Source organism: Boleophthalmus pectinirostris, unplaced genomic scaffold (genome assembly GCF_026225935.1).
Source record: "Boleophthalmus pectinirostris isolate CB_2022bp ecotype Guang Dong unplaced genomic scaffold, ASM2622593v1 HiC_scaffold_18, whole genome shotgun sequence".
Classification (NCBI taxonomy): domain Eukaryota; kingdom Metazoa; phylum Chordata; class Actinopteri; order Gobiiformes; family Gobiidae; genus Boleophthalmus; species Boleophthalmus pectinirostris.
This window is the reverse complement of record NW_026571133.1, coordinates 22542456-22567716: the sequence shown is the minus strand read 5'-3', so window position 1 is coordinate 22567716 and position 25261 is coordinate 22542456. Positions and strand designations below refer to the sequence as shown.

Here is a 25261-nt window from a genome sequence, read left to right as displayed (position 1 = left end):
TAAACATATCTGTAAAAGCATTTACATCTGCGAGAATGAATGCTGCAACATTAACATCTTGACCAATACAAGACTCCCACACATTTGAGAATGTTTGTCGTGGTTAAAACGGGTTAGTTCGCTGAGGAAATTATATTATCTAAACAACTGCAGTTTTTGCATTTTGCTTATTACAATCAATTTGCAATTATAATTTGCAAAAAAATACCAAAAAGTGTACTGCAGAGGGAAAAAAGCAAAGGCTGTTCATAATGCTGTCCAAATATAAACCTATATTTTCCTTTGTATTTTATGGGAAAATTAAGCTAACTTAGTTAGCTCTTAATTAGATGTGCTATTTATACTTTTTTAATTACTGTTCAAGAGGACACAGGGGCATGCAGCAATAAATTAAATTTATTTTTAGTAACTTATGTCTGCACATGAATGATTTTAACCAGTGTTTGCAAGTACAGGTTATTCTGCCTATATTTCCTCTTATATCCCAATAATTTCACACACTATTCATCAACTCTTGTTCAAAGAATGTGGATGAAAGAATTCAGTCCAATTTACAAAATGTGCTTCCATTCAGATTAAATTCACAAATGTCCATGCTTTTATTTTATTGAATAGCACCCTGTTATTTAAGATAATTAGTTCTTGGTAACATTCTAAAGTTAACACACCTGGATGATAAACAAGGATTCGGCTGGCCAACAAGAAGCCTAAGTAAGAACACTTAAGTAGATGAATACAATTAACTACTTCAAAATATCAAATACAAAAATAGACCTTTGCTGGCACAATTACTAAAATATTTGACAAGTTTATTTCTACCTGGCCTGATTCACTGCTAAAAAATGACAATGCCTACATGAAATATACATTTTAAATTTAACAATGAAGATTATGGCCATAGCATGCATAACACAGTATTCAAAACACATGAAAAGTTAACAATACAATCAACACTTTAAGTGGTGCAAGTATATTCTGAAGTCAACAAAAGGAGGTTACTTAGTGAGGAGTCACAGAACCCACAGTTTAGCATCCAGATTTCTTATTTGGCTCATTTTCTTCAGCCCAGATAAGGTAGGGTGTATCAGTGGTTCCTTAGTGTTTGGTCTGGTCAGTTTGGGTTGTGAACTATTTACCTCAGACTGGCAGTATTTGCAGACAAAATCTTGGCTATTGTGATTGTATTTTTTTAATACAATCCTCAGATTACCCACTTTTATCACTGTCCTTAGTGTGCTTATGATTAGTTATATTTTCTATACATTCATTATGCAACTTTAAAAGCAAAGTGGAGAAAAGTAATTCAAACCAGCCTTCAAGTCAGAATTCAAAGCTTTGTTTTTAAGTCCAACAACAGGACAAGTAAATAATAACAAATACAAAACCAAATGTTTAAAAAGGTGTTTAAAAACTCACATATTGTGTCAAGAGAACCTGGCTTTGAGTAGAACAACCAAAATTCATGAAAAAGACAAAATCAAAACATCAAAACATAAAATCTTATTAAAACACTATAAAAAGATAGAAAAATAGTTGTAGGTATTGTAGTTGGCAGCGGAGTGGCTGGGCTCAGTGGAGGTGGTCAGCAGATGTGAAATCATATGAAAACCTTTACATAATGGCGCAGTTGGATCTCTTGGTTTCGTTAACCTAAACAAAGCAACAGTGTCAATGCAAAGAATTTTTCAAACATGTTGAAGTTCAAAATACTAATCTACACAATTCACCATTATGTCTGTTGCTATATAATCTATTCTCAATCTTACCACTTGCTGTTCTTCCTCAATGGCCTGCATACCATCATCGCCTTGTTCCTCTTCGATTGGTGCATTATAAATGGTGGTCCTTTTTGCCACTTCCTGTTTACACAAACCATGTGTTATGCTTAATTTGAAAGTGAAACAAACTAGCGTTACACAACAGTCTGGTAAACGCTGCCTCACCTCTCCCTGAGGGTTCAAGAGCACCACCACAACATCCTCCTCTGATCCCCACGAGCTCTGACTTTTCCACACCAGGTCAGAAGGAGGCTTGGAGCTCACACCAGCATCAGAGGCCCAAATCTATGTTTAACCAGGAAGAGGCACAAACAATAAAATTGGAGTTAGGGTTCACTGATAAAGACGGATCAAGTCAGCAGGTCAAAAACCTCTTACCGTGACTTTTTGGCCAGCTTTAAGGACAAACTTGGGAGTGAACTTGTAAGTGGCTGATGTTTCTCCAATTGTCTTCAAGAGTTCATAACCAACCATAGCTTGGTCCTGGGAAACATTTTCATAGATGTGTTTACAGACATGAAACTAAATTGTCAAAGATCAAAACAACCTTCGCCCCACCTCATCACTGCTGTTGCCAAGACAGATAAATTTGCCGTCAGTGTCAATCTCCTCAATAAGGACAGGCCCTGTGGCTGAGGCAGAGTGAGAGATGCTCACAGAGCTACTGGCTTCCCGTTCCTCCACATCCACACGTTTACGCTTGCCCTGAGTGGTGCGCACACTTCGGCTGCTGGATGAAGCTCGAGACACTGTCACACGAGCTGTAGGGCTGGGGCTGAGTTTCAGCCTAGAACAACAAGGACCAATGTTACCAGCAGAACCGCATAAAATGTGTGTCCTATGAAGATGTTTACCTCTCCTCTTCTCCTTCTAAAAGTTTGCGGTAGGCATTGATCTCCATGTCCAGTGCAAGTTTCACATCCAGCAGTTGTTCATACTCATTTAGTTGCTGATGCATTTTGGCTTGAATCTCTGCTAGATCACGGTCTTTTTCAGCCAGCAGTCTACGGCTGTTGTCCTTCTCTTGGGCCAAAGTTGCTTCTAATTCAGAGATGCGGTCTCTCCATCCTCTGGTCTACAGAGGAGGCACAGATGGTTTTACTATATTACAGGTAAGATTTTTATTATTTTCTTAATGTGATACATTTAATGTTAAAATCACATCCAATCATATATTCTACAAATTAAATGTGTAAAATATATTCTAAACCAAGTAAAAAAAAAATTCTGCTGTGCATGTATAGCTCATTTCCTAGTATGTTTATCTCACCTCCTTCTGCAGGCTTCCAAGCTGTGCGCTCAGACTCTCTATTCTCAGGCTGGACTCCCTCAACTCTTCTCGGGCCATGTTTGCAGATGCACCATTCATCTCAGACAAACGGTGCAGATCTTCCAGCTGAGGAATAAAAACAGATTTCTTCTTGTCACTTACCTCATATAAGAGGAACTAAGCTTGCGCTGCCACTTCCTGACAAGCAGGAAATCATGTTGTGGTGAGACAGAGCACTCAACAATGTAAATGGTCCTATATGGTTATGTGTAAACTTAATTCTTTAAACATTTATGTCATTGCTTTTGTGCATCTTAAGTTGATTATAGGATTTCATACTTTGGCTGCATAGGTGCTCTCCATGTTCTCCTTGTAGATCAGAATCTGCTCTTCATTTTGAGCCCTCATGTCGGCCAGGGCCTGGGTCAGCTTGTATTCATACTCTTCTTTGCGGCCAGAGTCGACCTCTACCAACCGTGTCTCATAGCGCTGCCGAGCTTCTTTCACCTCCTGAAATAAGCATAGTTTTTCATGTAATAAAATCATTAACAGTTGATTTTGTGATTGGCCCTCTAGGCAAAGCTCAGAACCATAATACACATTAACTCCAACTGTAACATTATAAGAAAACAGATTTCTGACAATTGATGAAAATTAGTTCAGCATTCAGGGTCCAATCACGATACACAGTAGCGAACACACACGCGCTCTCTGACATGTCAGTTGACTCTTGCATAAGAATTCAATAATATGGTGAATTAAACAGTTGGAGTAGCAGAGCAAGCAGATTGTTTGCCTTTGGGCTTTTCCGGTAAACCAACAGAATTAATTTCTTCAAAGGAGCAGTACACTTATCCAAGACCGAAGCTTGTAAATAAATGTGTGCAAATGGAAGTCTCACAAAAAGGACACCTATCAAGGTTCTGTATTCATTCAACTCCAGAGAAAGACATCATATGTCGTAATAATAACGTCATAGGTTTTCTTAATTCACGTGCATCTCCTGTTTTTATACACTTTTTTTAAAAACCATGTTACCATATAATTTGGTCAGATAATGACTGAGCATGGTCAGATATCGGCCTATTGGACACCCTCAAGGAGGTTCTGGCAAATCGTCTGGCGACGGCGAGGGGGTAGCAGTTCTTCACAAACACCGTTTACAGTGGGGGGGGGGGAGCTGTTGACCTCGACTGGGGACGTTGTCCGGCGGTGGAAGGAATACTTTGAAGATCTCCTCAATCCCACCGTCACGTCTTCCGAGGAGGAAGCCGAGGCTGGGGACTCGGAGGCGGACTCGTCCATCACCCTGGCTAAAGTCACTGAGGTGGTTGGCAAGCTCCTTGGTGGCAAGGCTCCGGGGGTGAATGAGGAGATCCGCCCTGAGTATCTTAAGTCTCTGGATGCTGCAGGGCTGTCTTGGCTGACATGCCTTTTCAACATCTCGTGGCGGTCGGGGACAGTGCCTCTGAACTGGCAAACCGGAGTGGTGGTCCCTCTGTATAAGGAGGATCGGAGGGTGTGTTCCAACTACAGGGGAATCACACTCCTCAGCCTTCCCGATAAGGTCTATGCCAGGGTACTGGAGAGGAAAATCCGGCCAATAGTCAAATCTCGGCCAGGGACTCCACCAGGGCTGCCACTGGTTCTGTTCATTGTATTTATGGACAGGTTTCTAGGTGCAGTCAGGGGCCGGAGGGGGTCCGGTTTGGGGACCACAGGATCTCATCTCTGCTGTTTGCGGATGATGTTGTCCTGCTGGCTTCATCAAGCCAGGACCTGTAACATACACTGGGGCGGTTTGCAGCCGAGTGTGAAGTGGCTGGGATGAGGATAAGCTCTTCCAAGTCCGAGGCCATGGTTCTCAACCAGAAAAAGGTGGCTTGCCCTCTCCGGGTAGGTGGAGAGTCCCTGCCTCAAGTGGAGGAGTTCAAGTATCTCAGGGTTTTGTTCACGAGTGCGGTGCAGCATCGGCAGTGATACGGTCACTGTATCGGACCGTTGTGGTGAAGAGGGAGCTGAGCCGAACCTATGGTCATGAGCTCTGGGTAATGACCGAAAGGATGATTGTGGAAACAAGCGGTCGAAACGAGTTTCCTCCACAGGGTGGCTGGGCGCTCCCTTAAAGCCCCGGATAAGCGGAAGAAAATGGATGGATGATTATGCATGGTATAAATTAAACACATGCACAATATTCTCCGTAGAACTCAAATGAAAAGCAAGACAACTTTTTCCTGCATAAAATGTGGTATTCTTTAACAAATTGTATATAATTTTTACTATAATTAATAGATTTGTAAAAGGAAATACATAAAAAGCACCAATATTCCCTTGAAAGAAAATATTTGGCCACAGACACCATTAAATTAGAAAAAGATTCACAACATACCTCCACATGCATGCTTTTACGGAATTCTGCCTCCTCTGTCAGACTTTGGCAGCGGTTTCCAAATCAACACGCAGAAGCATCTCATCACCAAGTTGTTTTTTAGCCTGGGCAAGGCCAATATCGAGCTATGAAATATACAACAAATTAATTTCATATGAACCACTTTAACATATATTCAAAAGTACCGCCTATAGATGTACCTCTTGAAGTTGTTCTTGCAGGTCATTAATAGTTGCTTCCAGACCCCTCTTTTCAGAGAGGGCAGTGGCCAGCATTGCATCTTTGGAGTTGAGCTGCGCTTCTAGATCCTTTAGCCGGGACTGAGCATTTGCTGCCTCCAAGTCCTTTTTGTTGTAGCTGAAAGTGGAGCAGAATATAATGAACTTGAAATGTAAGAACTGTAATACCTTTTTAGAAATGCCATTGGTCGTATCCATTTTCCAAGTCATAATGATCTTGGTTATTTGCCATCCTCCTGAAACACTGATATAATTAACAGTTATTTAGTAAATGGAGTCCTCTAGTGGCAGCAAACATCAGTGGTGACATGTCCAGTGTCAGTCTGCTTATTCAAAACTAATCCATAGTTATGAAAGCAATACAATAATTAAGTTACAGTTGACAGAACAACTATGAAACTTTACAGGAAAACAAGTGTGACATCCGGTTGTAAGCCCTAGCCCTGATTTAACAGTGTCAACAAGCAGACCCTTTCATTAAGTTTGTGAGTAGAGTGTATTTTCCCGGTGTGCAGACAGGCGGGTGGGACTGAAGGGGAAAAACTATGAGTGGAATGTTCTGTGGTATGTGTGCTTTCTGACATTTTACTGAGACCTTAAAGGAAGCACACCACGCCTAACTTGAATGGTTTTACACCATAACAAAACATACAGCTAAAGACAGTCACAGCCTTATCAAACAACCCTGGCCTGTTCATTTAGACAGTTTAGTGTTGCACAAAATGAGAGAAAACAAAAAAAAGAAAGGTTACTAAATATATAGTATAGCTTAGGTGACATGTGTGTTTAAAAACTCATATGTCAACTTTCAGCGTTAGGCCTGTAAATAAATAATCAAAGATGTTTACTACAAATCAGTACCATCTGCATTGGTCAACAAAATACTGCTCCCTGCAAAGCCAAATGCTGTCCGTGGCACCTGTGGTTTTCTGTCAGTGTGTGTTCAGGGTATAGCCACACACAAAGGAGCAACATCTGATAGGACACTGGTGCAAGCGTGTGCCAACTAGTCAAAATATATATATTTTTTTAATAAATAAAATAATTGTTTATAAATAAAATAAAAATAACGTCGCCGTTAAGCAATAGAAAAATACTATTGTGCAAGTCAAATTGTATACAAAATACAATATAATGCATGATTTTTGATACCACACTAAAACGCGCTTTGAGACCGTAAACAATGGTGCACGGCGGTTCAGTGGCCCATTATTGAATTTCAAAGTATAACATTTAACAGACTATACTGTGCACAAACTAAAAACTGTATTCTCAGCATCAACAATAATAGATAAGAATACTACTAATTCTTATGTATATAAAAAACGGGCACACAAAAAAACTGTAGTTTGCGAATAGTTTTACTTTTTAACAGTATGTAAAACGACGCATAGAGTCAAACGTAACGCGTGCGTAATGCGGTCAAAATGGCTCCAAAATCAAAGTCTCTATATGAGGCATTTTGCTATTTCGGCTATGCATTAGCTTTGTGTAATTTAAGAATCCAGAGATTACCTCTGAAGCAGCTGGTCATGGTCAGTTTTGATTTTTCCCAGCTCAATCTGCAGCCAGGCCCGCTCCTTGGAGGAGTCATCCAGGCTCTTTCTGGCGTCGGCGAGCTCGGTCTCATACAGAGCTTTCAGCCCACTCAACTCCCGGCTCCGGACCTCTTCCTTTTCACTAATCTTCAGATGGAGCACATCGTTTTCTGACTCAAGACTGCGGACCTTGTCAATGTAGACAGCCAGGCGGTCATTCAAGTCCCGTAGCTGCTGTTTTTCCTGCAGCCTGGTGATCCTGGTCGGACTCAGTGGTGTGCCGACGCCACACGTGCTTTTCTGGCCGGTTGGAGTCGTAGGCACAGACGCCATTGTGGTAAGAGCAGCTACAACCTAATACGATGGACTCCAAACCCTCTAAAACAGCCCTCCGCCGGCGCAGACCAATCTTTCTGAACCGTGAAGCTGAATTCTCGCCGGCGGTCGTTCGAACTGTCCCGAAAGTAGCTCTTGGCTTGCCTCAAAGCGAATGAAAGAGGGGCTGTCCTGCCAATATGGCGGCTCATTGAAATTTTTACGCTGCGCGTTTCTGGCCAATGGCTGGGCTCGACGCAATGCGTTCTTTCATTTAAAGCTGAGGGTACACTTGTGGATCACACCGCCGTATCTCCAGATTGACTTGAGGCCTGGATCCATGCTTTAGGCATACTTGGAATGGACAAGAGAGAGAGAGCGAGAGAGAGAGGGGCCAGAGAGCAGACGCGCTGTATACTAAACCAGGCGCTATAATAGATCACAGTTAACGGCTGATTCCCATTTTTTGTCATTTCCTGTTATGGCTGTTTCATTTTTCTTTGCAGCTACAGCAGTGTTGAGTTCTGTTAGGGGGAAAAAAAAGTATTTTTAAAGCTGATGGAGCCCATGAGGCTACATTCGTGATCTCAATATGATTGGTCAAAACCTATACAGACTACTAACAATTTTAAACTCTTGCCTAGAAAAAATCAAAAGCAATATGCATGTGAGATTCCTCACAAACACAATGAAGAATATTAGCAACTTAAGCGAAAAAAAACAAAAAAGACAATTTACTACAAGCGGAAAGTAACAAATAATAGGCCTAATGATAGCCCTGTTGCTTTTGCAGTGTTGGTCGTGTGCATTAAGAAAGAAAGATTTTAAAAGCCTACAACCTATTATCTCAAAGTGATTCCATCTATGCCAGCTAGGAATAACTTGAAGATCCTATAATACACAAAATTGACACTTGTGAGCTTTAAACCATGTTATAGCCCTGTTATAATATTGTTATCTCTTCAAAAACATACCTGGAGTTGTGTTTTGTTTCATTCACACAGTTTGAGTAACCCTTTATTATTCTGTCTATATGTCCATAGCTTAAAATGGTCTTTTCCATCTTATGGTGTCATGTGGTGTTAGTTTTCATGTTAATAGTTACCTTTTACCTTTAGTTCAGTAGAGATTGGCAATTCCTGGGCTGAAATCATCCAAATGATTCTAGTGAACATGTATGGAGTTTAAAAACACAGTGAAGCTCTTCCTGTGTGTACTTTTGAAAGACAAACTGTTGACCCAGTCCATCACAGTGTGGTACGGCCACTGCTCAGCCCAGGACAGGAAAGCTCTACAGCGTGTGGTCAGAGCAGCAGAGAAGATCACTGGATGTGACTACACACCCATCTGTGAAATTTATGAGGAGCGTTGTAGAAGACGGGCCTCCAGGATCATGGGGGACCCCTCGCACCCCTCCCACCATCTGTTTGTTCCTCTGCCCTCTGGGAGGAGACTGAGGAGCATTAAAGCTAGAACATCTCGGCTGAAGTTCAGCTTCTTTCCTGAGGCTGTCAGACTTTTGAACAGTGCACACTGACTTCCTGCTTGGGTTGCCTCTCTCTCTATCTTGCCACGTTTTACTACTTGTTCATTGGACTGCTAAATGTTGTTGTTTTAAATGTATTTATTTTTTAACATTGCTTATTTATTATTGTTTTTTTATCTCTTTCTGGATCACTGGGCCTCGGGGAGCACATTTCGTTCTGTCATGTGTTTCTCTCGCATGTTTGAATGACAAATAAAGAACCTTGAGCCTTGAAAAGTTTTCAAATGCCTTTACTGAACAATGTGGATAATCATCATAATCTCCCATCAAGACACTTAGAACTCAGCACATAAAGTCTGGATTTAAATCTATTTGTTTTTGTAGCTATAGATGATCAAATCTGTTTTAAACCCTTGTACCCTAATGTGCAGTGTTTCCCAAACTTTTCTTCTGGGGACCCATATTTTATAGGTCACAAACCTTCACAACCCATGTCAATAGACATTCTTTGTAAATCACAAAATAAAGGTGGATTTGACCATTAATGAGAATATTTTATTGTTGACTGAGTGACAGTGTCTCTCTGAACAATTAGTATTATTCAAGTTTTAAACAATGAAAAAAAGTAATTGAACCGGCAATAAAAGGATCCATAAGTGGCCTATTTGGACATTAAATGTAGCCCATTTATTTTTCTTTTCAACATTCAATTGAACCAGCAATACTGGAACAAAATAGTAAATAAAATAATAAAATACTTACAAAAAAATATATATATATATATATACAAAACATGTCTTAACATTTCAACATGTGTCAGTACTGTATATTGCAGACCTACATGCTGATCCACCTGAGGGCTGTGACCCAGTTGTTGAGAAACAATGCAGTAGTGCAAACACTTGTCCCCATATAGTCCTGCCAAAATATTTTCTTCTATTTAATAAATATAGGCTACTTAATCGGTGTACACATTTAAACTCTCTAATTCACATTGGAAAAGAAAGCAATTACGATTTTGGCAGCTTACACAGCAAAAGGAGCATCATTAGCAAGATGAAGAAGACGAAAAAGAGGTGACACAATGGCTATTATAATACCCTGTATGGGAGAGGCACTCCAGTCTGTTTTTTCTTCATGGTGTTTACAGTGCAAGTGCACATCTGAATTTTGATTAAGTATTTGATATAAATTGAGGTGTTTTTTGGATGGAAACCTATGCGGCATTTTCTCTTTACCATACTACTAACTACACTGTGACTTGCTGTGATGTCTTTCTCAACTATTGATATGAATAAAAACTCCATTATACTTGTTCAGTGTAGTAAATATTAACCTATTTGAGAAAAATGCAGCAGAACACCTGACATTTTGACATTTAGTTAATACACATTGTAGCTATAAAATGCCTTAAGGTAATGCAACACTGTACATAAAGAGAGGAAAATGGGGAAAAATGGCTAATATCAACATTGACTTCTGAATGTGAAAACTTGTTCACAGGTGGACAGACTATGAAATCTGGGATGTTGTACAGTTCAGTTATTTGTTTTTGTATGTACAAAACAAGACAGTGGGAGGAACATCCTTGACTGTCATATATAAATAAAACCCAATGTAATGTGCTACATTGTGTGCTTTGGTGCGTATTTGTGCAGGCTTATGCCAGGGTGTTGTCAAACTGGCCCTTCTCCAGACCCTCCAGACTATCTGCCCAGGTTGATGTGGGCATACTCCTGTACGGGTCCAAAAGAATTCTGAAGCAGCGCACTATGAGGATGAGCAGGAAGACAAAGAGGAAAACCACCAGTGCAAAAGTGGTCTTTTGCTCCAGAGACATGGCAGCAAGTGCAGAGTCTGAGGAGGTAGAGGAGGAAGAGGAGGAGGAGAGAGCTACAAAGTGTCCCCCGGCCGAGTGCAGCAGAGAGAAAAGCGCAGATGTGAAGGACCCTCCCTCCATTATCCAGGATATCCGATGTGTATGGGGAACGACAGTTGCACTGCAGCTCCAACAGGGGGCACTGTAGCATCCTCTTCACAAGAGTGTGGTCTTGGCCCCACACAAGGAGCTCAATATCTGCAAGTCAATTGACAAGCCAATTTACCCACAATTTTCAGATAGATTGAACAATATAATACTCTCTTTTTAGTTCAGTTTGGATTCTGAGAAATGTTCCTCATAAAACAGCAAACCCCAATGAGCCAGCAGTAAGAACACTGTAACCTATGTGCATATTGACTGAGGTAATTCATGGCATGGTGCCACAAATGAGAAGACTGTATTTTAAGGATAGTGATCACAAGTGGCATCTATTCTCAGCGTACAGGGCCAAACTGTCTCCAAGAGGCCACACTTCACCAAGGAAGAGAATGTCATTTGTGGTAATTTTTCAATAAAATGTATACTCTGTGTTTTTTGTCTTAGGAGGGACTGCATCCTGATCCACTCTGCATGAGGACTATATATTGCTCAGCATATTTCAGATAACTTGAACTCCTGCTTCTCTCACACCGCCCACTCAGGTAATGTATTTTATCTGTGCCTTAATGTGCTTTAATAGACATTGCATGAACAACACTGGGTTTTGCGTATTAAAGTGCTTTCTTGTAGGACTATGGATAGTGTACATACTTCTTGGATAAAGACGTTCATATAATTTATCAAATCGCTGTCACAATGTTATAATAGTATATTAGCCATGAGGACATTGGCATAGGCTTAGAGTATACATACAAGTCAGATGCAGACAGATGATGAACAGGTGCTGGGGCAGATATGTGCTCTGCTGCTCAGTTCCTGAATGGACAACTTGTTGAACTGATGACGATTCACAACAGCCTGTATAATGCAGCTTTGTTGAGAACAGGTGGGACGTACAGTGGCCCATATGACGAGACAAATGTGCTCTCGTGATCTACTGCTTTATATGTTAGGGTGAAGTGTTAGGATGATAGGGCAAAGCGTCTTTGCAGTGTACTTTAAAGTCATTATGGAGTATCTATGCAGAAAGAACAAAAATGTGGCTGTTTGCTGCAGGTGTTCCAATCAGTAGGAGCAACTAGAGGGTGCTCTTGGAAAAAAGGATCCAGGCACTCCAAAACAGTAGAAAAAGTTAACACATCACATGCAAGAAAGCATGCACCCATGCTTTGTTCTTAATCAAGCCCTGATGAAGACCAGTTAAGGTCGAAACATGTTGGCTTTGGCCATTCAAATAAAGGCCTTTTAATTATATTTTTCCTCGTGCGATGTGTTAACTTTTTCTACTGTTTTGGAGTGCCTGGAATTTGTTGTGTCTTGAGTCATTATGGAGTATGTCAATGCCATTCTAAGCATTCTAAATAGGCAATTTAATTTGAGACTCAAATTGTTCAACAAGTGCAGTGCTTTACCATCTTTACCATCCACACGTGCACAGATCAGACCTAGGCATATTCTACATGTTCCTATTCCTTATTTACATTAAAAATATTGCAGCCATGGTGACAGTGAGACATAGCCTCTACCTCTGTCTGGAGCATGTAAAAGATCCATGTTTGAAGTGGAGATGTGGTCCTGTGGCACTGGTGCATTCCGCTGACATCCACCTCAGCACCATGCGGCACGGGAACATTCAGAGCAGAAGACACCAGTCTGTGCTTCCCCACAGGCTGCAGACTGTCCTCCATCCAACCCCCACCCTGCACTGCTCCTCTCTGTTCCGCTGATAGTGAAGGGAGAGTCAGTGCATCTAGTTAGCTGGTCTATACGGGGGTCTCTGATGCAGGATGACTTCTGCCCACCATCTGGCATCTTCCAAAATAAAAATAAAAACACCTAGGTTATGTTATATGATGTTATATGCCCTCTGCTAAAAAGAAGAAGTTTACAATAGATCTAGCCTGTGAAAATGAAATAATAATTTTGACAAGGGTACTAATTGGGCCCAAAATTATCCAGTGAAATTTTGTGTCATCCTTTAATTCCTTTTACAACAGAAATTAAAAGGAATTATTTATAATTTAAATCCAGGAGAATATGTAGTACTACTCTAAATGCTATTCCTGCGAGTTTCATAATACCGTCTAGAATCTTGTTTATCTTGTCAGTATCATCACGCTCCTGATGTCCCTCCACCCCATTTCAAATATATATTTATGCAGTTATGTTTTGAAAGGTAGAAATCCTTCACGTGGTAAATACTGTACATTATAAAATATACTTTTTGTGACAAATTATATAAAATGAAAATGCTGTGTAAAAAAAAAAGTGAATAGTGACTAGCTGACTATTAATAAAACAGTTGTTGTGTTTTGACAGTTCTAATTTTTATCTGGACTATATAGAATCTAAAATGCATATGATTTTTTATTTATTTTTTTTTTAAATAAGAGGCATTATTAAATCAAAAAAGAATTCCTGTTCTTCAGTAATAAATGTATTAAATATTCTCTGGCTTCTGCCACCATATTTCAACTTTTTTTGGTTGATAATGTATTTAAAAGTATCAGTATTCAATAAAGATTATCAATTGACTACTCGACTAATTGAAAAATCCCCATTTTACAAAAATATTATTACAGATAGTTTTATATGCTTACATACATTTAAGATAATGATGTCAGGAAGTGTTTGAAATTAATCAGCAGGGTAAAGCTGAATCTAAAATGGAAGTATATTATTCTTCTCTTTTAATATTAATTATTTTACGCTTATTTGTGTCATCCTTATTTTGTAAAGCACTTTGAATTATTAATTACTAATTTCTGTATGAATTGTGCTATACAAATAAATGTGCCTTGCCTCAGTCCTGATAAGAGATACTGTAGATACCGAGATACTGTAGAGATACTGTATTTATTTGTGTTGTGTTGTAACACATATGTATGCATCATGACATTTATGAATAGACTGAGAACAGATTGTTTTGTTACTCAGTCTTTTGGTATAAAAGGCTCTTATCAGGATGTGACCTTTATCATTCTCATCAGTACAAATATCTTTGCTTGTGACCAGACCAGTGTGTACACAGAGCAATAAAAAGATGGGTTTTGTGTAGAGCCTGACAGATATATCGGCTGGCCGGTATTATCTGCCGATATGGGCAACTGGAGATATATCGGCTATCAGCCGATATGCTTGCTGATATGGGCCGATATTTCCCTTGGGCATGTTATACCTCGTTATAAAGCTTAGACTCTCTACATTATGTTAATTTAATCCAATTTATAGACAGATAAATGTCCTAATATGTGGCTCCACATCAGTATTTATCTGCGGTGTAATTTGTCTGTGTCTGAGTCCATACTGTCCCTGAACACACCCCCAGAGTGACGTCACTTCACTCACATGCTCTTGTTTACACCCGCAGCCGTGTGCAACACTGAGATTATATTCTTTTTATGGACAATTGGTTTGAGTCTGGATTAAAAGGACATTTATTAGTGCAGACTTGTGATGTGAGGAGGAGCCTGTGTGAGTGTTGGAAATACATCGACTTTGAAGCTAGTTTTGGCTATTTGTTATAAGCGATTAGCTTCTGTAGCTCCCGCACATAAACAGGCTGTTTTCTATTGGCTTATTGTAAAGTGACTATATTGACCGTATATTTGTTACTGGACCTGCACTGATATGTAAATGAGCTGTGAATAGACGTGTGAATGGTCCACATTTATGCATATAGTTAATTACTGCGGCGTGCACATTTTTACGACTAAAGGCTAATAGCGGTAGTTTCTTTACTAGCTAGTAGTGATGGGTCGCTCTTAGAGCGAACAACGGGAGCATGTTTCTTATTGGGAGCCGTGTTTTCTCTTTTTCTCACTTTTTCTCTTCAAGCCGCTTGTAGACCCGTAGTTTGACAGCAGCAGCGGCTGAAAACGAAACTTTCAGATCTATGCGTGTGAACAGGATAAAAAAAAAAGTGCATATTTGGCTGCAGTTCAGCATAAAATGAATAAACCAGGACTAATCTTGGGCTCGAGTGAGGGAGAGACCGAGTCCCGACACTCAGTCCTGGTTCAGTTCTGGTTTAGTCCTGGTTGCAACAAAACAATCTCAAGAGTCGCTTGGGAGCCGAAAGAGCCAGCTGCTTTAGTGAGCCGAGCCAAAAGAGTCAGTTTTCCAAAAAAAAAACAAAAAACTGGAATACCCATCACTAGTAGCTAGAATGTGATGCAAAAATGCCATTAGGCCAATCTACTGTCTGTAAATATGATGTAAAGAGGCAGAATAACAATAAATGTTGCCTAAATAAACCCAATTTAGAATCCACTAGAGCCAAACCTAAGTTTTTTTAAACAATTCAAGATTTACAGTGAATTTTTACATCACTAAATATATCGGCGATTATATCGGCTATCGGCAGCTCCAACTCCCATTATATTGGTTTCATATCGGCCACAACAAAATCCATATCGGTCAGGCTCTAGTTTTGTGTACCTTTAAGTATACACACAACAGCTAAAAAGTTTAAGAGAGTACTTTTTTTTTCAAATTATGTACCAGAAAGCATGGTACAGTTGCTTTACATATAGCTTTGTTAGAGACAAAAAGAAAGCAACAAACTATGTATGCCATGGTGTATAATTTAAAGGCATTTCATCTTGAGTGTGTGAAAGTGTGAAAGTGATGAGGTAGGATTGCAGGTCACAACAGTTATATTATGTTGTGTTCCTGTTCTAGATTATTTAGTGTCTTATTTTCAGATGAAAAGCAGGGGGCTATATAACTACATTTTTGGAAGGAATAACCAAATGAAAAAGACACAAAAATTGAACAAGAATATTTTTTGTTACATTTTAAACTCATGGATCAAAGTTCTTTCAACTGACAAGTGAGAAGAGTAATGCAACTACTTTTTGAAAAAAATAAAATTGCACCTTTGTTTCTGCTGACAATAAATGTTGGACTGTGCCAGTTTTGATTTCAAGTGGATAGGAAAAAAAACCCACCAGTGCTGATTCCAAGTACTGTATATACTGCATTTCAATCATTAATTTAATAAAAAGTGACTCAAAGAAAAGTGTTAAATAAGCAATAGTAATTAATGATGCACAATGAAGTATATTTAGATAATCCATCCATCCATTTTCTTCCGCTTACCTGGGGCCAGATAACATATACCAAATTAAGACAATTATCTGATTTGCATTATCCTATATGAATACGACATCATTACAAACATGAAACAGCTTGGAAAAGTGAAATTGAATGGATGGATAATTATAAAGAATAGTGGATTGCCTACTTCAGTGTTACGCCACACAGTATGGAGAGTATAACTGGAACATTCTGTGCACTTGATCTGAAATCATATTTTACAACCCAAACATAAATTTATTGGCATTATTGCTATTATATTATCAGATATTATCAACCAGCCAATTAGTTGCAATAAATTGAGAGATCAGAGACAGTGAAAGAAAACTTAAGAGATCAATTAAAACTTCTGTAAAAAAAAAAAAAAAAAAAAAGGCTGACATGTAAAATAATTCACACAAACAATATGTACATTTGGCTTCAGTGGATGCATGTAGACTAGAGCAGAGGGAAACCTTGTGCAAAATTTGGATAGTTGCTCTCCTAATGCTCAACGTTCAATACTAGAGAATCCATCTCTTGTAGATTAATTAATTACAATGGGCTTACACAGCAGCTCTAAACAGTCCGTGGAGGCAGTTGTTGTTTGTAGATCCCTGCCAGAGCTTTGGCTGCACTCTGTATCATGTGACGCTGGGTCATGCCCGTCAAGGCGAAATGCCAGTCTGTGCGGTTGATATTGGGAAGACTTCGCTCCAGAACCTCACCCATTGTTGCAATAAGACCAGACCACCGTAAACTGTAGTCAGGAGGTGTCAATGCCTGAGCCTAAAACAGTCAAGAAGATCACCAATTTAAATGTCTAGTAAGAAGTAGGTAATTTAGTGACATAGGGGCTTATTAAGGTAGTGTTAAGGTTAAGGTAAATGTTTGTGTTAACAAACCTGCTGCACATGCTCAAGAGCCAGAGGTGTAGCTTGAGTAAAGACCTCAATATGGATATTGTGCCCTGGATCCTCCAGGATCAAACAACCAATGTCAAACCACCTGAAGGCAGTAAATAAGTTAAACATGTTATGGGATTTAAATAATAAAGACTGAATTTAGTTAATTCAGGTGTCTATTCTTATACAAATTCTATTGGCAATTTAATAATCAGCCTCTCACTTGTCAGGAAAAAGTTCAGCAATGAAGTTTTCCAAAGAGACGACTGGTTGCTTCTCGTGTATCACACTAGACCGCCGCAGGCTGTCAATGCGCTCCTGTGCCCCCTGAACATTGTACATTCATTTGATTTATGAAATAAATCCATTTAAGAAATTTGATTATTAATTTACTGCTGTTTTTGAAGAACCTTGATGCCAGCAGCATAACCAACTGGCTGTGGAGCAATGTTGGATTGTCCAGCCTCTCCAGTTACCATGGCCATCCCAAACACTTCCTGAAAAGCATCTCTCACAGCCTCTATGTGCATCTCTTTCTCTGATGTCACAACAATGTCAATGTCTCCCCCAGATTCTGGTGAACAACAGCACACAGCCATTTAGAGTCTTTGTGCAACTGTGAATATTTTTTGATATGAGAATTATGCCATTAATCTAATTTAGCATCATGTTTACTCACTGATGTAAGGAGCCATTCCAGGGTCCAAAGTGGTGATCATCGATTCCACAGAGTGCTTTGTTTTATCCAGAACAGTCTTCACTACAGTGTTACCTGCTACACCCTGAGAAGATCTAAGAGTTAGACTCAAAAGATATGTTTTTATTTCTTCATTTTTTTATTTAATAATAAAAATAATAATAACTTTTTCATTTATTGTTGTAATTGATTTAATAATGTGAGACATCCTCTTCAAACAAAAGAACAAAAGATGTGCAAACGGTGCAAACATCACTATGATAGGAAATGTACCTTAAAGAATCCCCAAAGGCCCCCACCCGCATTTGGAGGTCCAGACACTCTGGGGTCTTCGTGCTCCACCGGAAAAGTAATGGGAGAGCCAGTGTTTACTCCACCAGACATAACGGGCTGTTGCACCATGGGGTTAGACACAACACCTTGACACAAAAGTGTAGTAAGCATTCAAATGATTTATATAGTTATAGTCATCTATGACAAACCATTTCATTAAGATACTCCTTAACTCTTTTCTTATTTAAAACATTTTATAATTAATGGCAGGGAAATACCTGGCATGGCAGAGGGATTAGAGAAAGAAGGCATTAGTGGTGTCTGTGGCGCTCGCCCAGCGTGGCCTCTTGTGATGTCATATCCAGCGCTCATAGAGAATCCAGTCATAGGAGGACCAACAGGGGGCGTTGTCAGCCCAGGAGCAGCAGCAGGTGGCGGTCCCACCAAAGAGGTCAGAGGTGGCATTGGCAAGGAAGGAGAGGCAGTGGTGGGAAACAAATTGGTGTTGGTGAAAGGAGCAGAGAATGTGGAGGGAGACTGGTACGGCCCAGACAGAGATGGGACCAAAGGGCTGGTGATGGCTGGCAACGAGAGAGAGGGGTTGGGGGCAGAGACGGAGGGAGAACCAACAGAGATGGAACTGGTGTTTGGGAATGGCATGGCACTGGTCAAGCCTGGAAAACACCACCTGTATTAAGTGTTTGAGATTCAATGCTTTGGAAGATATAAAATCTTCAAACTTACCAGAAGACTCCGGAGGAGAACTGGCTATGGGAGCCATTGTGGGGGGCAAACTTGGGGGGTTAGGGCTGGCTGGAGGTGTACTTTCTATCCCACTTTCTTCCATCATCTTCTTTTTCTTACCAGAAATGAAATTATGTTTTTTAAAATTAATCAATCAAACAAAAATGCAACAATATGTATTAGCATTAGATATTTGCTTAGTATAGTAACTTGACAAAACCAATAAATGAATAAGATTTTCACAATTCATCTCTCATTTGGTGACTGGTATCCACAAAAACAGGAGTAACCCTGATCTATCAGATTATGATTTGAAAAGGCTAATGCGGTTTTGGGTCTACATGTAACTATTAAAATAAATAGTTACATGTTTAAACAGAAGTTTAAAACAGTCACAATTTATTTACAGAGTACACTGATATCTGCTGTTCTGTTTCACATGTATCTGAAATAGGATGGAAAGAGCCTAGATGCAGGTCTGGGAGGAACTCATAAAGAACAGACAGGACCTCTACATGCACACTGTCAGAGGCTAAATATTGTGAAAATTTAGCTATTATAGTACTTACTGCTCGGTGCTGCAGCTCTTTCCTTTCCCATGAATCAGGCACACTATGATGACGTAGACGATTGCCACGTCTGCTGGAATGACCCCGCCCACGGAGAGCAATGGACTCCGCCCACGCTTGAGCTCATACACCATGGATCTATAATATGACTTTATTGAAGATCTGCTATACCACAGACTATCTCGCCGCTGGAGGTGACAAAAGACGATGATCTTTAATTTGTGGGAATTTTATTCTCTACTAACAGAAGGTGTGCACTGAGTGATCGATTACGGGTTATGAAAACAAAGGAAGGCATCAAAGTATAGTCTTAAACTTGACTGGATTTATACAATACCGTGCATGGTCATGAATACATTGGATTTTTTCAGGTGTGTGTACCCCTGGGGAGCTTCTTGGACTAATCTACATAAGGAGCCAATATCCCACTATCCTACTTTAGTAATTTGATTTGGTTTGAATCCATCAATGTTTAAAATAAAGCACCAAGCTTGAAATAAATATTGTATTTTAATTATAGTCACATTTTAGGAGTTGATGTTCTTTTTTTACACAGTGCTTACTATCAAACTTACCATCAAAAGATAAACACCATGCCATAATATACCATCTGGGTAAAAGCATGCTGCCAGCTAAAAGTTAATGGCACAAAATCACCAAACATTATAGGCATTAGCTTTCTTTTCTCTCTTGCTCTTTTTTTTCTTGAAACAAAGTAAAATTTAACTACTCTTAGCATAAAAACAAATTAACTAATGACAAAAGTTCAAACATATCTATGTGGAAAATCATCTTAAAATTACTCTTTGACTGCCATCTACTGGATCTAAATACGCTACAAATTTTACAAACCCACTACACAGGAAAATGATTTTTAGATAATCTTCAGAAAAGCTTATAGACTACGTTTTCCAGACACAATTTCTTGAAAAATAAGTGGAGTCAAAACAATGTATGTCTTCAGGGAAATATCTAAGAAAAAGAGTGGATCAGAGATGATCTCGGGATTAAAACCTTCCTGCACCAGCTTTGACTTCTGCTGCTTAAATGTTTCTGTCACATCAAGAACGATCTGGAGAAAGATGTTAAACACATGCAGTGAGCTTATATTGAAAACTAACAGGAGAACTCCTTAAGATGACCATAATGCTCACCTGTACTCTGAGAAACCAAGGCCAAGCATAAGCAGGCAGTGTGTCCACTAAATGACTGAAGAGTTTTGGACCATCTAATTTGGATTCAGGTTTTAGAACAACAGCAGCCATGCCTGCTCGACCTTCATTACCTAGAAATAGAAAAAAAGAAACTTTCTTTGAACAGGTTTTAAATCCCATTTTTGACTTTGTGGCCTTACAGTTTTTCACATAGCGATATTTGAAAGGGGGTTGAACTGTGTTCATTTTATTGTTACTAACCTGGGACAGTAACTCCATACACATTGGCTTCTTGAATAAAATCAAGACTTCCAAGAACTTCTGAAACTTCTGTTGTAGACACATTCTCTCCCTTCCATCTGCAAATAAGAGTTATTAAAAAACACTTTTAGGCCAACAAATGTTGCCAAACTGTATGATTTTGTATACCTGAAGGTGTCTCCAATGCGGTCACGAAAATACAGGAAGCCCTTGTGGTCCTGCAGCAGCAGGTCTCCAGTGTTAAAGTACACATCGTCAGGCTGGAACAAATCCCTGAGCACCTTCTTCTCCGACTGAACCTCATTGCCAGCATAACCAAGAAACTGGTTCATGATGGTTAGGGGAGCTACAAGGATACCTGCTTCACCTGCACATATGTATTACATGTTCAAAGTACGGTGATACAACAATACAACACAAGAATAATGGCATTTTGTGTCTGTTTACCGATCTTTGCTTTTATGCATCTTCCAGTGTCTGTTCTGACAGGTTCATATTGTTGTGGATCATACCGCAAAAGCTCAAATGGCATTGAAAGCTGAAGAAATTAATAAAAAGGTGACAAAGGTATTCAGGGATATTTGTCAGAGGTGCATGATGTAACTTTCCTGGCTTGTCTCTATGGCAGTTAAACACTATACTATGGAACATTCAGGGTATTAATGTCTCCATAGAGACAAGATAGCAAACCATCTACCAGAAAAGTTACACATCACACCTTTAAATACAGCTGTACCTTGTTTTGCAGTGTTACATATTCTCTGTGTTAATCTGACCTTGTTGAAATAACTGGCCCTCCCGATTGGCCCCACCTCGTCAGTGTAGTTAAGGAAGCCAATACTGGCCTCAGTCAGACCATAACCCTCTCTGATCTTGATCTTTCCAAAACGCTGTCTGAGCTGCTTCCAAACATCAGACCTGAGACCACTTCCTGCAAAAAGGCGCACGCGGTGAGTCCGCTCCTCAGGAACCTGAAAACCACAACAACTTTAAAACAATTCAGCAAAAAAATAAATAAAATGTGAAGTTTTCCTCTTTCTTACCTTTGGCTGGTTCAATAAGTATCTGCAAAGTTCCCCAATATATTGCACTACAGTCACATTACATTTTACACAGTCTTTCCAAAACTGACTGGCAGAAAACTTTTTCTTTAGGACACAAGTAGCACCTACCAAATATTGCAAAAGAAACACAAAAGAGATGTTAAACAAACCATTCTGGTGTATTTAATTTTTATTTGTCACTGTAAAACAATGGTGCCAGTGTGAGAAATTTCCTGTCATTTGTTTAAACCAAATTGTTTTCTTTTTCTCAAGGAAGTCAGAATCCCTTTAGGGCTTTATGTAAGATATGTGTGTTACAGCTTCCTGTATTGTTTGTATCTACTGTAGTAAACATCTTCCAGGAATTGTTTGCAGAATGTGAGCAGCCTTCTACATGTGATGGCCCTTACAGAAAGCACATTTAAGAAAGAACAGTAGTCGAGGTGCTTACCTAGACTGATGCATCCACCAACTGCTAAAAGCGAAGCAGACATGTGGTAAAGTGGAAGAGTGATGTAGATGACATCATCTGAACTGGCACCACACATCTCAAGAAAGGCCATGCTCATAACAGCTTTCAGGTGACCAACGCGAGCTGCCTTAGGAAGACCTGGAATATATTTACATCAATAATGAATGTGTAAGGACAAATCACTTTCAAGCATCCCTGATTTGAGTCTATACCTGTAGTGCCAGATGTGAAGATGAAAAGAAAATTGGACATTATATTAACTAATGGTAAATCCTTTATTTTTTCAGCAGGCATATATTGGACCTTATCAAGTAAAGTCCCAAACTCCCGATAGGGCGATGAGTGATCCATCACCCAAACCAGCAGGTTGTCCTTCTTTAGGTCAGAGCCCATCTCACCCACCACACTCACCAAATCTGCACAAAGAGGGAAACATCATGTATTATTAAGAGTAGGTCTGCAGAGAAAATATGTGAGCCATATCACTGTGGTCCATAAAAGTACAAAATCAGAAGAAATGCTGCAAGTTGCATAATACTAATACACGCATGAAGTGATTTCATTAGGTTAGAAACCACACCTGCAATGCAAAAGTTTAAAGGGGAAACGAACAGTAGTGTGAATCCTAAATTCTGTCTGAGCTGCAAATGGCTGTCCAATAAAGACACACTTGAGGAGCATTGCCCAAGTTCAGCAATAGGCACCTATAGGTTAAGAGACACATTACACAAAACCATCACCTCGTGCAGGATGCGTGAGCGTGCCCGTACCTGCACCAATTATAAGGGTTTTGGATCCACAACTCTGTAAACAGTGGAGCAGTGATTTGGCTTTTATATTCACGTTGAGAAAGGCGACCTCACAACCAACTTTACACAGTCCCAACCACACACAGATGAAGTCCGGGTCATTGCTCATCAACAAGGCAACAATGTCCCCTGGTTTTAAAGAGCCCTCGGTCCGAAACACGTTGGCGAACTGGTTACTTCTCCTGTCCACATCCTGGTACGTCCAAACCTGATCCTCAAAAATGATAAAAGTTTTGTTGGGTATTCTTCTCGCCTGATACAAGAAGCAGTCTAAATACGTGATGACCCCCTGCTTCACACGAGCCGCGGTTTTCTTTTTGTAACCCCGAAGTTTCAAGTAATAAATAAAATCGTCCCAGAAGAAGGGATACGCGATCCTCTGGTACAGAAGCAGAGCCAGCAGTCCCGCTATCAGGCTGGTAAAAATCAGAGTCAACATCTTTGCCAGAGCAAAACAGGCCTTCTCATTACGGCATAAAAAGACAGCATATCTTTGCTGTGAAACTTTAAAGGGCAGAGTGCTTTCTCCTGCTGCAGGAAACCTGCAGTCAGCCTCATTGTGCAATTTCACAGCGGCCCTCCGGGCCAATGAGAGAAGAGCGGGGAGGTGAGCAGGGGCGCGGCACGCTGTTCTGGGGTCACGAGGTAAATGGGCTGCCTTGTTGTATGTCATATTAACTTGGGCAGTTTGCTTAAAGGCAAACATTAAGCATTCCGACTACTTATTATTACACATTACACATTATTAGAGAAATCATGTGCAAAATAAAACAAAAATAATCAGTTTATTTTTGTTGTATTTTTTATATATATATTTTTCATTTGAAAGCATGGTGCAAAAAGCACAGATTACTAGAACATACAAAAACACAATGGTACAGATGCAAAGATGTGCCATGGCAACACTGACTATATATCTTTCTTTCTCATAATGTAAATGTTGGATTACACATTAAATAGGTTATTACATAGTCCAGTCCTTAGTTTTTGAGTAGAATATTCTACAGCATATTATGAACCAGTTTAAGTTCTATGATATAAGACATCAGGTGTTTAACATTTTCCTTTTTAAGAAGATAACAAATTATTTACACTATTTTACATTGAGCTCAGACTAGCTTAAGAAATTCTTTGGTCATTTTAAACATAGTGAAATATACTGAATTACTGTGTACAGTCTGTATAATTACTTGGCCTATATGGGGCCATTCCATGTGAAAACAACCAATGCGTCGTGTATGACTATAGTTTTTTATTGGCTACCCAAAAGTGCTATGTTTAAAAATGTGGGTGTGTCAGCCACAAATCATGGCTTCTGCAAAATCCCAAAGTTCCACAAGTTCTAAATTCTCAATCATTTGATTAAAATGTGCCCTTGTAGAGATATAAGATAAAATATTGTAGTTTCAATAATGGGCAAGCCATAACCCACACACCAACCCACACTCTTGAATATACAAACAACAAAGTATGAAACAAAACGAAGATGGTCAGGTGGGTGACACTGGCTGAATCAACATGGAATGACCCATGGATATGTCTCTTTAGAGGAGTCTGCGAGTTTTGTAGAGCAATTTTAATAGAAGCTCAAGTCCAGCTCAAGCTTTGGTTATGACAAAGAGATACTTGGCTGTGGAAATATGGGAAGGAATTAAAATGGTGCCAATGATATAAAATTAGTTCACCAAAGATTTGATTGAGCACATGTGGTGAAAAAACAAAATATAAAGCAATCTAATTAGGCTGACCATATTCATATTATCATGATGTTTTGATCATATCAATATAAGGATTCCTCTTTGGCATATTCATTATTTACTGCACCCTTACACATGATCAGTTGTCCATAGGTATGTAAATGCTTCAGTACCTTCAGTTGTAAATTGTCATTTCAGTAAAGTAATCTAAAACAGTACATCCATCCCTCAATGCAAAACATATTCTACAGTACACAGATGCCCTTATCTCATGCATAACACCAAAAAAAAGAAAAAAAAGAAAAGAAGCTAAAACAACTATAATATTTACTAATGAATGTCAATGATGGATGATATTTGCCATGTGAGTGTTAAGATGGCAAACCCTCTTATTTTACTTGTTGGATAAAATTTTACTTATTGAACTAGACTCTCATACAAAGACAAGAACTGTTCCATGTCTTCTCTTTGGGGAGCTCCAATTCTAACCAATAGCTTGACATTATTATGTGCAAATATTACAAAAACTTTCAACATCACTCACTTGATATCTTTCATACAA

At 39.4% G+C, this 25261-nt stretch overlaps 4 protein-coding genes across 6 annotated transcripts; all 4 read right to left on the bottom strand.

Moving 5' to 3' along the window:
- Positions 1-575: 575 nt before the first annotated feature.
- Positions 576-7794, bottom strand: lmnb1 (lamin B1). The gene is given in 12 exon segments (XM_020926324.2): positions 576-1650; positions 1767-1859; positions 1944-2063; positions 2157-2261; positions 2337-2565; positions 2633-2853; positions 3049-3174; positions 3388-3558; positions 5438-5499; positions 5502-5562; positions 5638-5794; positions 7192-7794. Coding segments are annotated over 12 exon segments (1740 nt in total). The 5' UTR covers positions 7548-7794; the 3' UTR covers positions 576-1611.
- Positions 7795-9087: 1293 nt separating this feature from the next.
- LOC129409032 (cortexin-3) lies at positions 9088-13200 on the bottom strand. Of its 2 annotated transcripts, none has more exons than XM_055154183.1 (2): positions 12523-13200; positions 9088-11092 (listed from the first exon to the last, which is right to left on the bottom strand). In XM_055154183.1, the coding sequence occupies exon 2, from the start codon at positions 10973-10975 to the stop codon at positions 10676-10678; it is 300 nt and encodes a 99-aa protein (XP_055010158.1). In that variant the 5' UTR covers positions 10976-11092; positions 12523-13200; the 3' UTR covers positions 9088-10675. The 2 variants fall into 2 exon arrangements, with proteins under 2 accessions (XP_055010158.1, XP_055010159.1); XM_055154184.1 differs by lacking the exon at positions 12523-13200 and adding an exon at positions 11750-12175.
- A 2568-nt stretch (positions 13201-15768) lies between these two features.
- On the bottom strand, positions 15769-19342 carry prrc1 (proline-rich coiled-coil 1). 2 transcript variants are annotated; one of them, XM_020926452.2, is made up of 9 exons: positions 19264-19342; positions 18695-18809; positions 18229-18624; positions 17951-18096; positions 17660-17762; positions 17391-17554; positions 17204-17307; positions 16981-17083; positions 15769-16864 (listed from the first exon to the last, which is right to left on the bottom strand). In XM_020926452.2, the coding sequence occupies exons 2-9, from the start codon at positions 18798-18800 to the stop codon at positions 16655-16657; spliced, it is 1332 nt and encodes a 443-aa protein (XP_020782111.1). In that variant the 5' UTR covers positions 18801-18809; positions 19264-19342; the 3' UTR covers positions 15769-16654. The 2 variants fall into 2 exon arrangements, with proteins under 2 accessions (XP_020782111.1, XP_020782112.1); XM_020926453.2 differs by having other exon boundaries at positions 18695-18814; positions 19264-19282.
- A 412-nt stretch (positions 19343-19754) lies between these two features.
- LOC110161773 (long-chain fatty acid transport protein 6) lies at positions 19755-23553 on the bottom strand. The gene is made up of 10 exons (XM_020926597.2): positions 22964-23553; positions 22406-22609; positions 22173-22331; positions 21722-21846; positions 21455-21649; positions 21126-21216; positions 20847-21045; positions 20679-20776; positions 20418-20548; positions 19755-20335 (listed from the first exon to the last, which is right to left on the bottom strand). The coding sequence occupies exons 1-10, from the start codon at positions 23439-23441 to the stop codon at positions 20159-20161; spliced, it is 1857 nt and encodes a 618-aa protein (XP_020782256.1). The 5' UTR covers positions 23442-23553; the 3' UTR covers positions 19755-20158.
- Between the last annotated feature and the right edge of the window lie 1708 nt (positions 23554-25261).

What these genes read in the sequence shown, in the direction of transcription:
- prrc1 (XM_020926452.2), bottom strand. Translation starts at nt 18,800, where the DNA reads ATGATGGAAGAAAGTGGGATAGAAAGTACACCTCCAGCCAGCCCTAAC. An exon ending in TAATCCCTCTGCCATGCCAG is followed by an intron (nt 18,097 to 18,228) that starts GTATTTCCCTGC and finishes TTTTGTGTCAAG; the next exon opens with GTGTTGTGTCTAACCCCATG. An exon ending in GCTGAACTTTTTCCTGACAA is followed by an intron (nt 17,084 to 17,203) that starts GTGAGAGGCTGA and finishes TACTGCCTTCAG; the next exon opens with GTGGTTTGACATTGGTTGTT.
- LOC129409032 (XM_055154183.1), bottom strand. Translation starts at nt 10,975, where the DNA reads ATGGAGGGAGGGTCCTTCACATCTGCGCTTTTCTCTCTGCTGCACTCG.
- LOC110161773 (XM_020926597.2), bottom strand. Translation starts at nt 23,441, where the DNA reads ATGTTGACTCTGATTTTTACCAGCCTGATAGCGGGACTGCTGGCTCTG. An exon ending in CTTCACATCTGGCACTACAG is followed by an intron (nt 22,332 to 22,405) that starts GTATAGACTCAA and finishes AATATATTCCAG; the next exon opens with GTCTTCCTAAGGCAGCTCGC. An exon ending in GTATGGAGTTACTGTCCCAG is followed by an intron (nt 20,549 to 20,678) that starts GTTAGTAACAAT and finishes TTCTATTTCTAG; the next exon opens with GTAATGAAGGTCGAGCAGGC.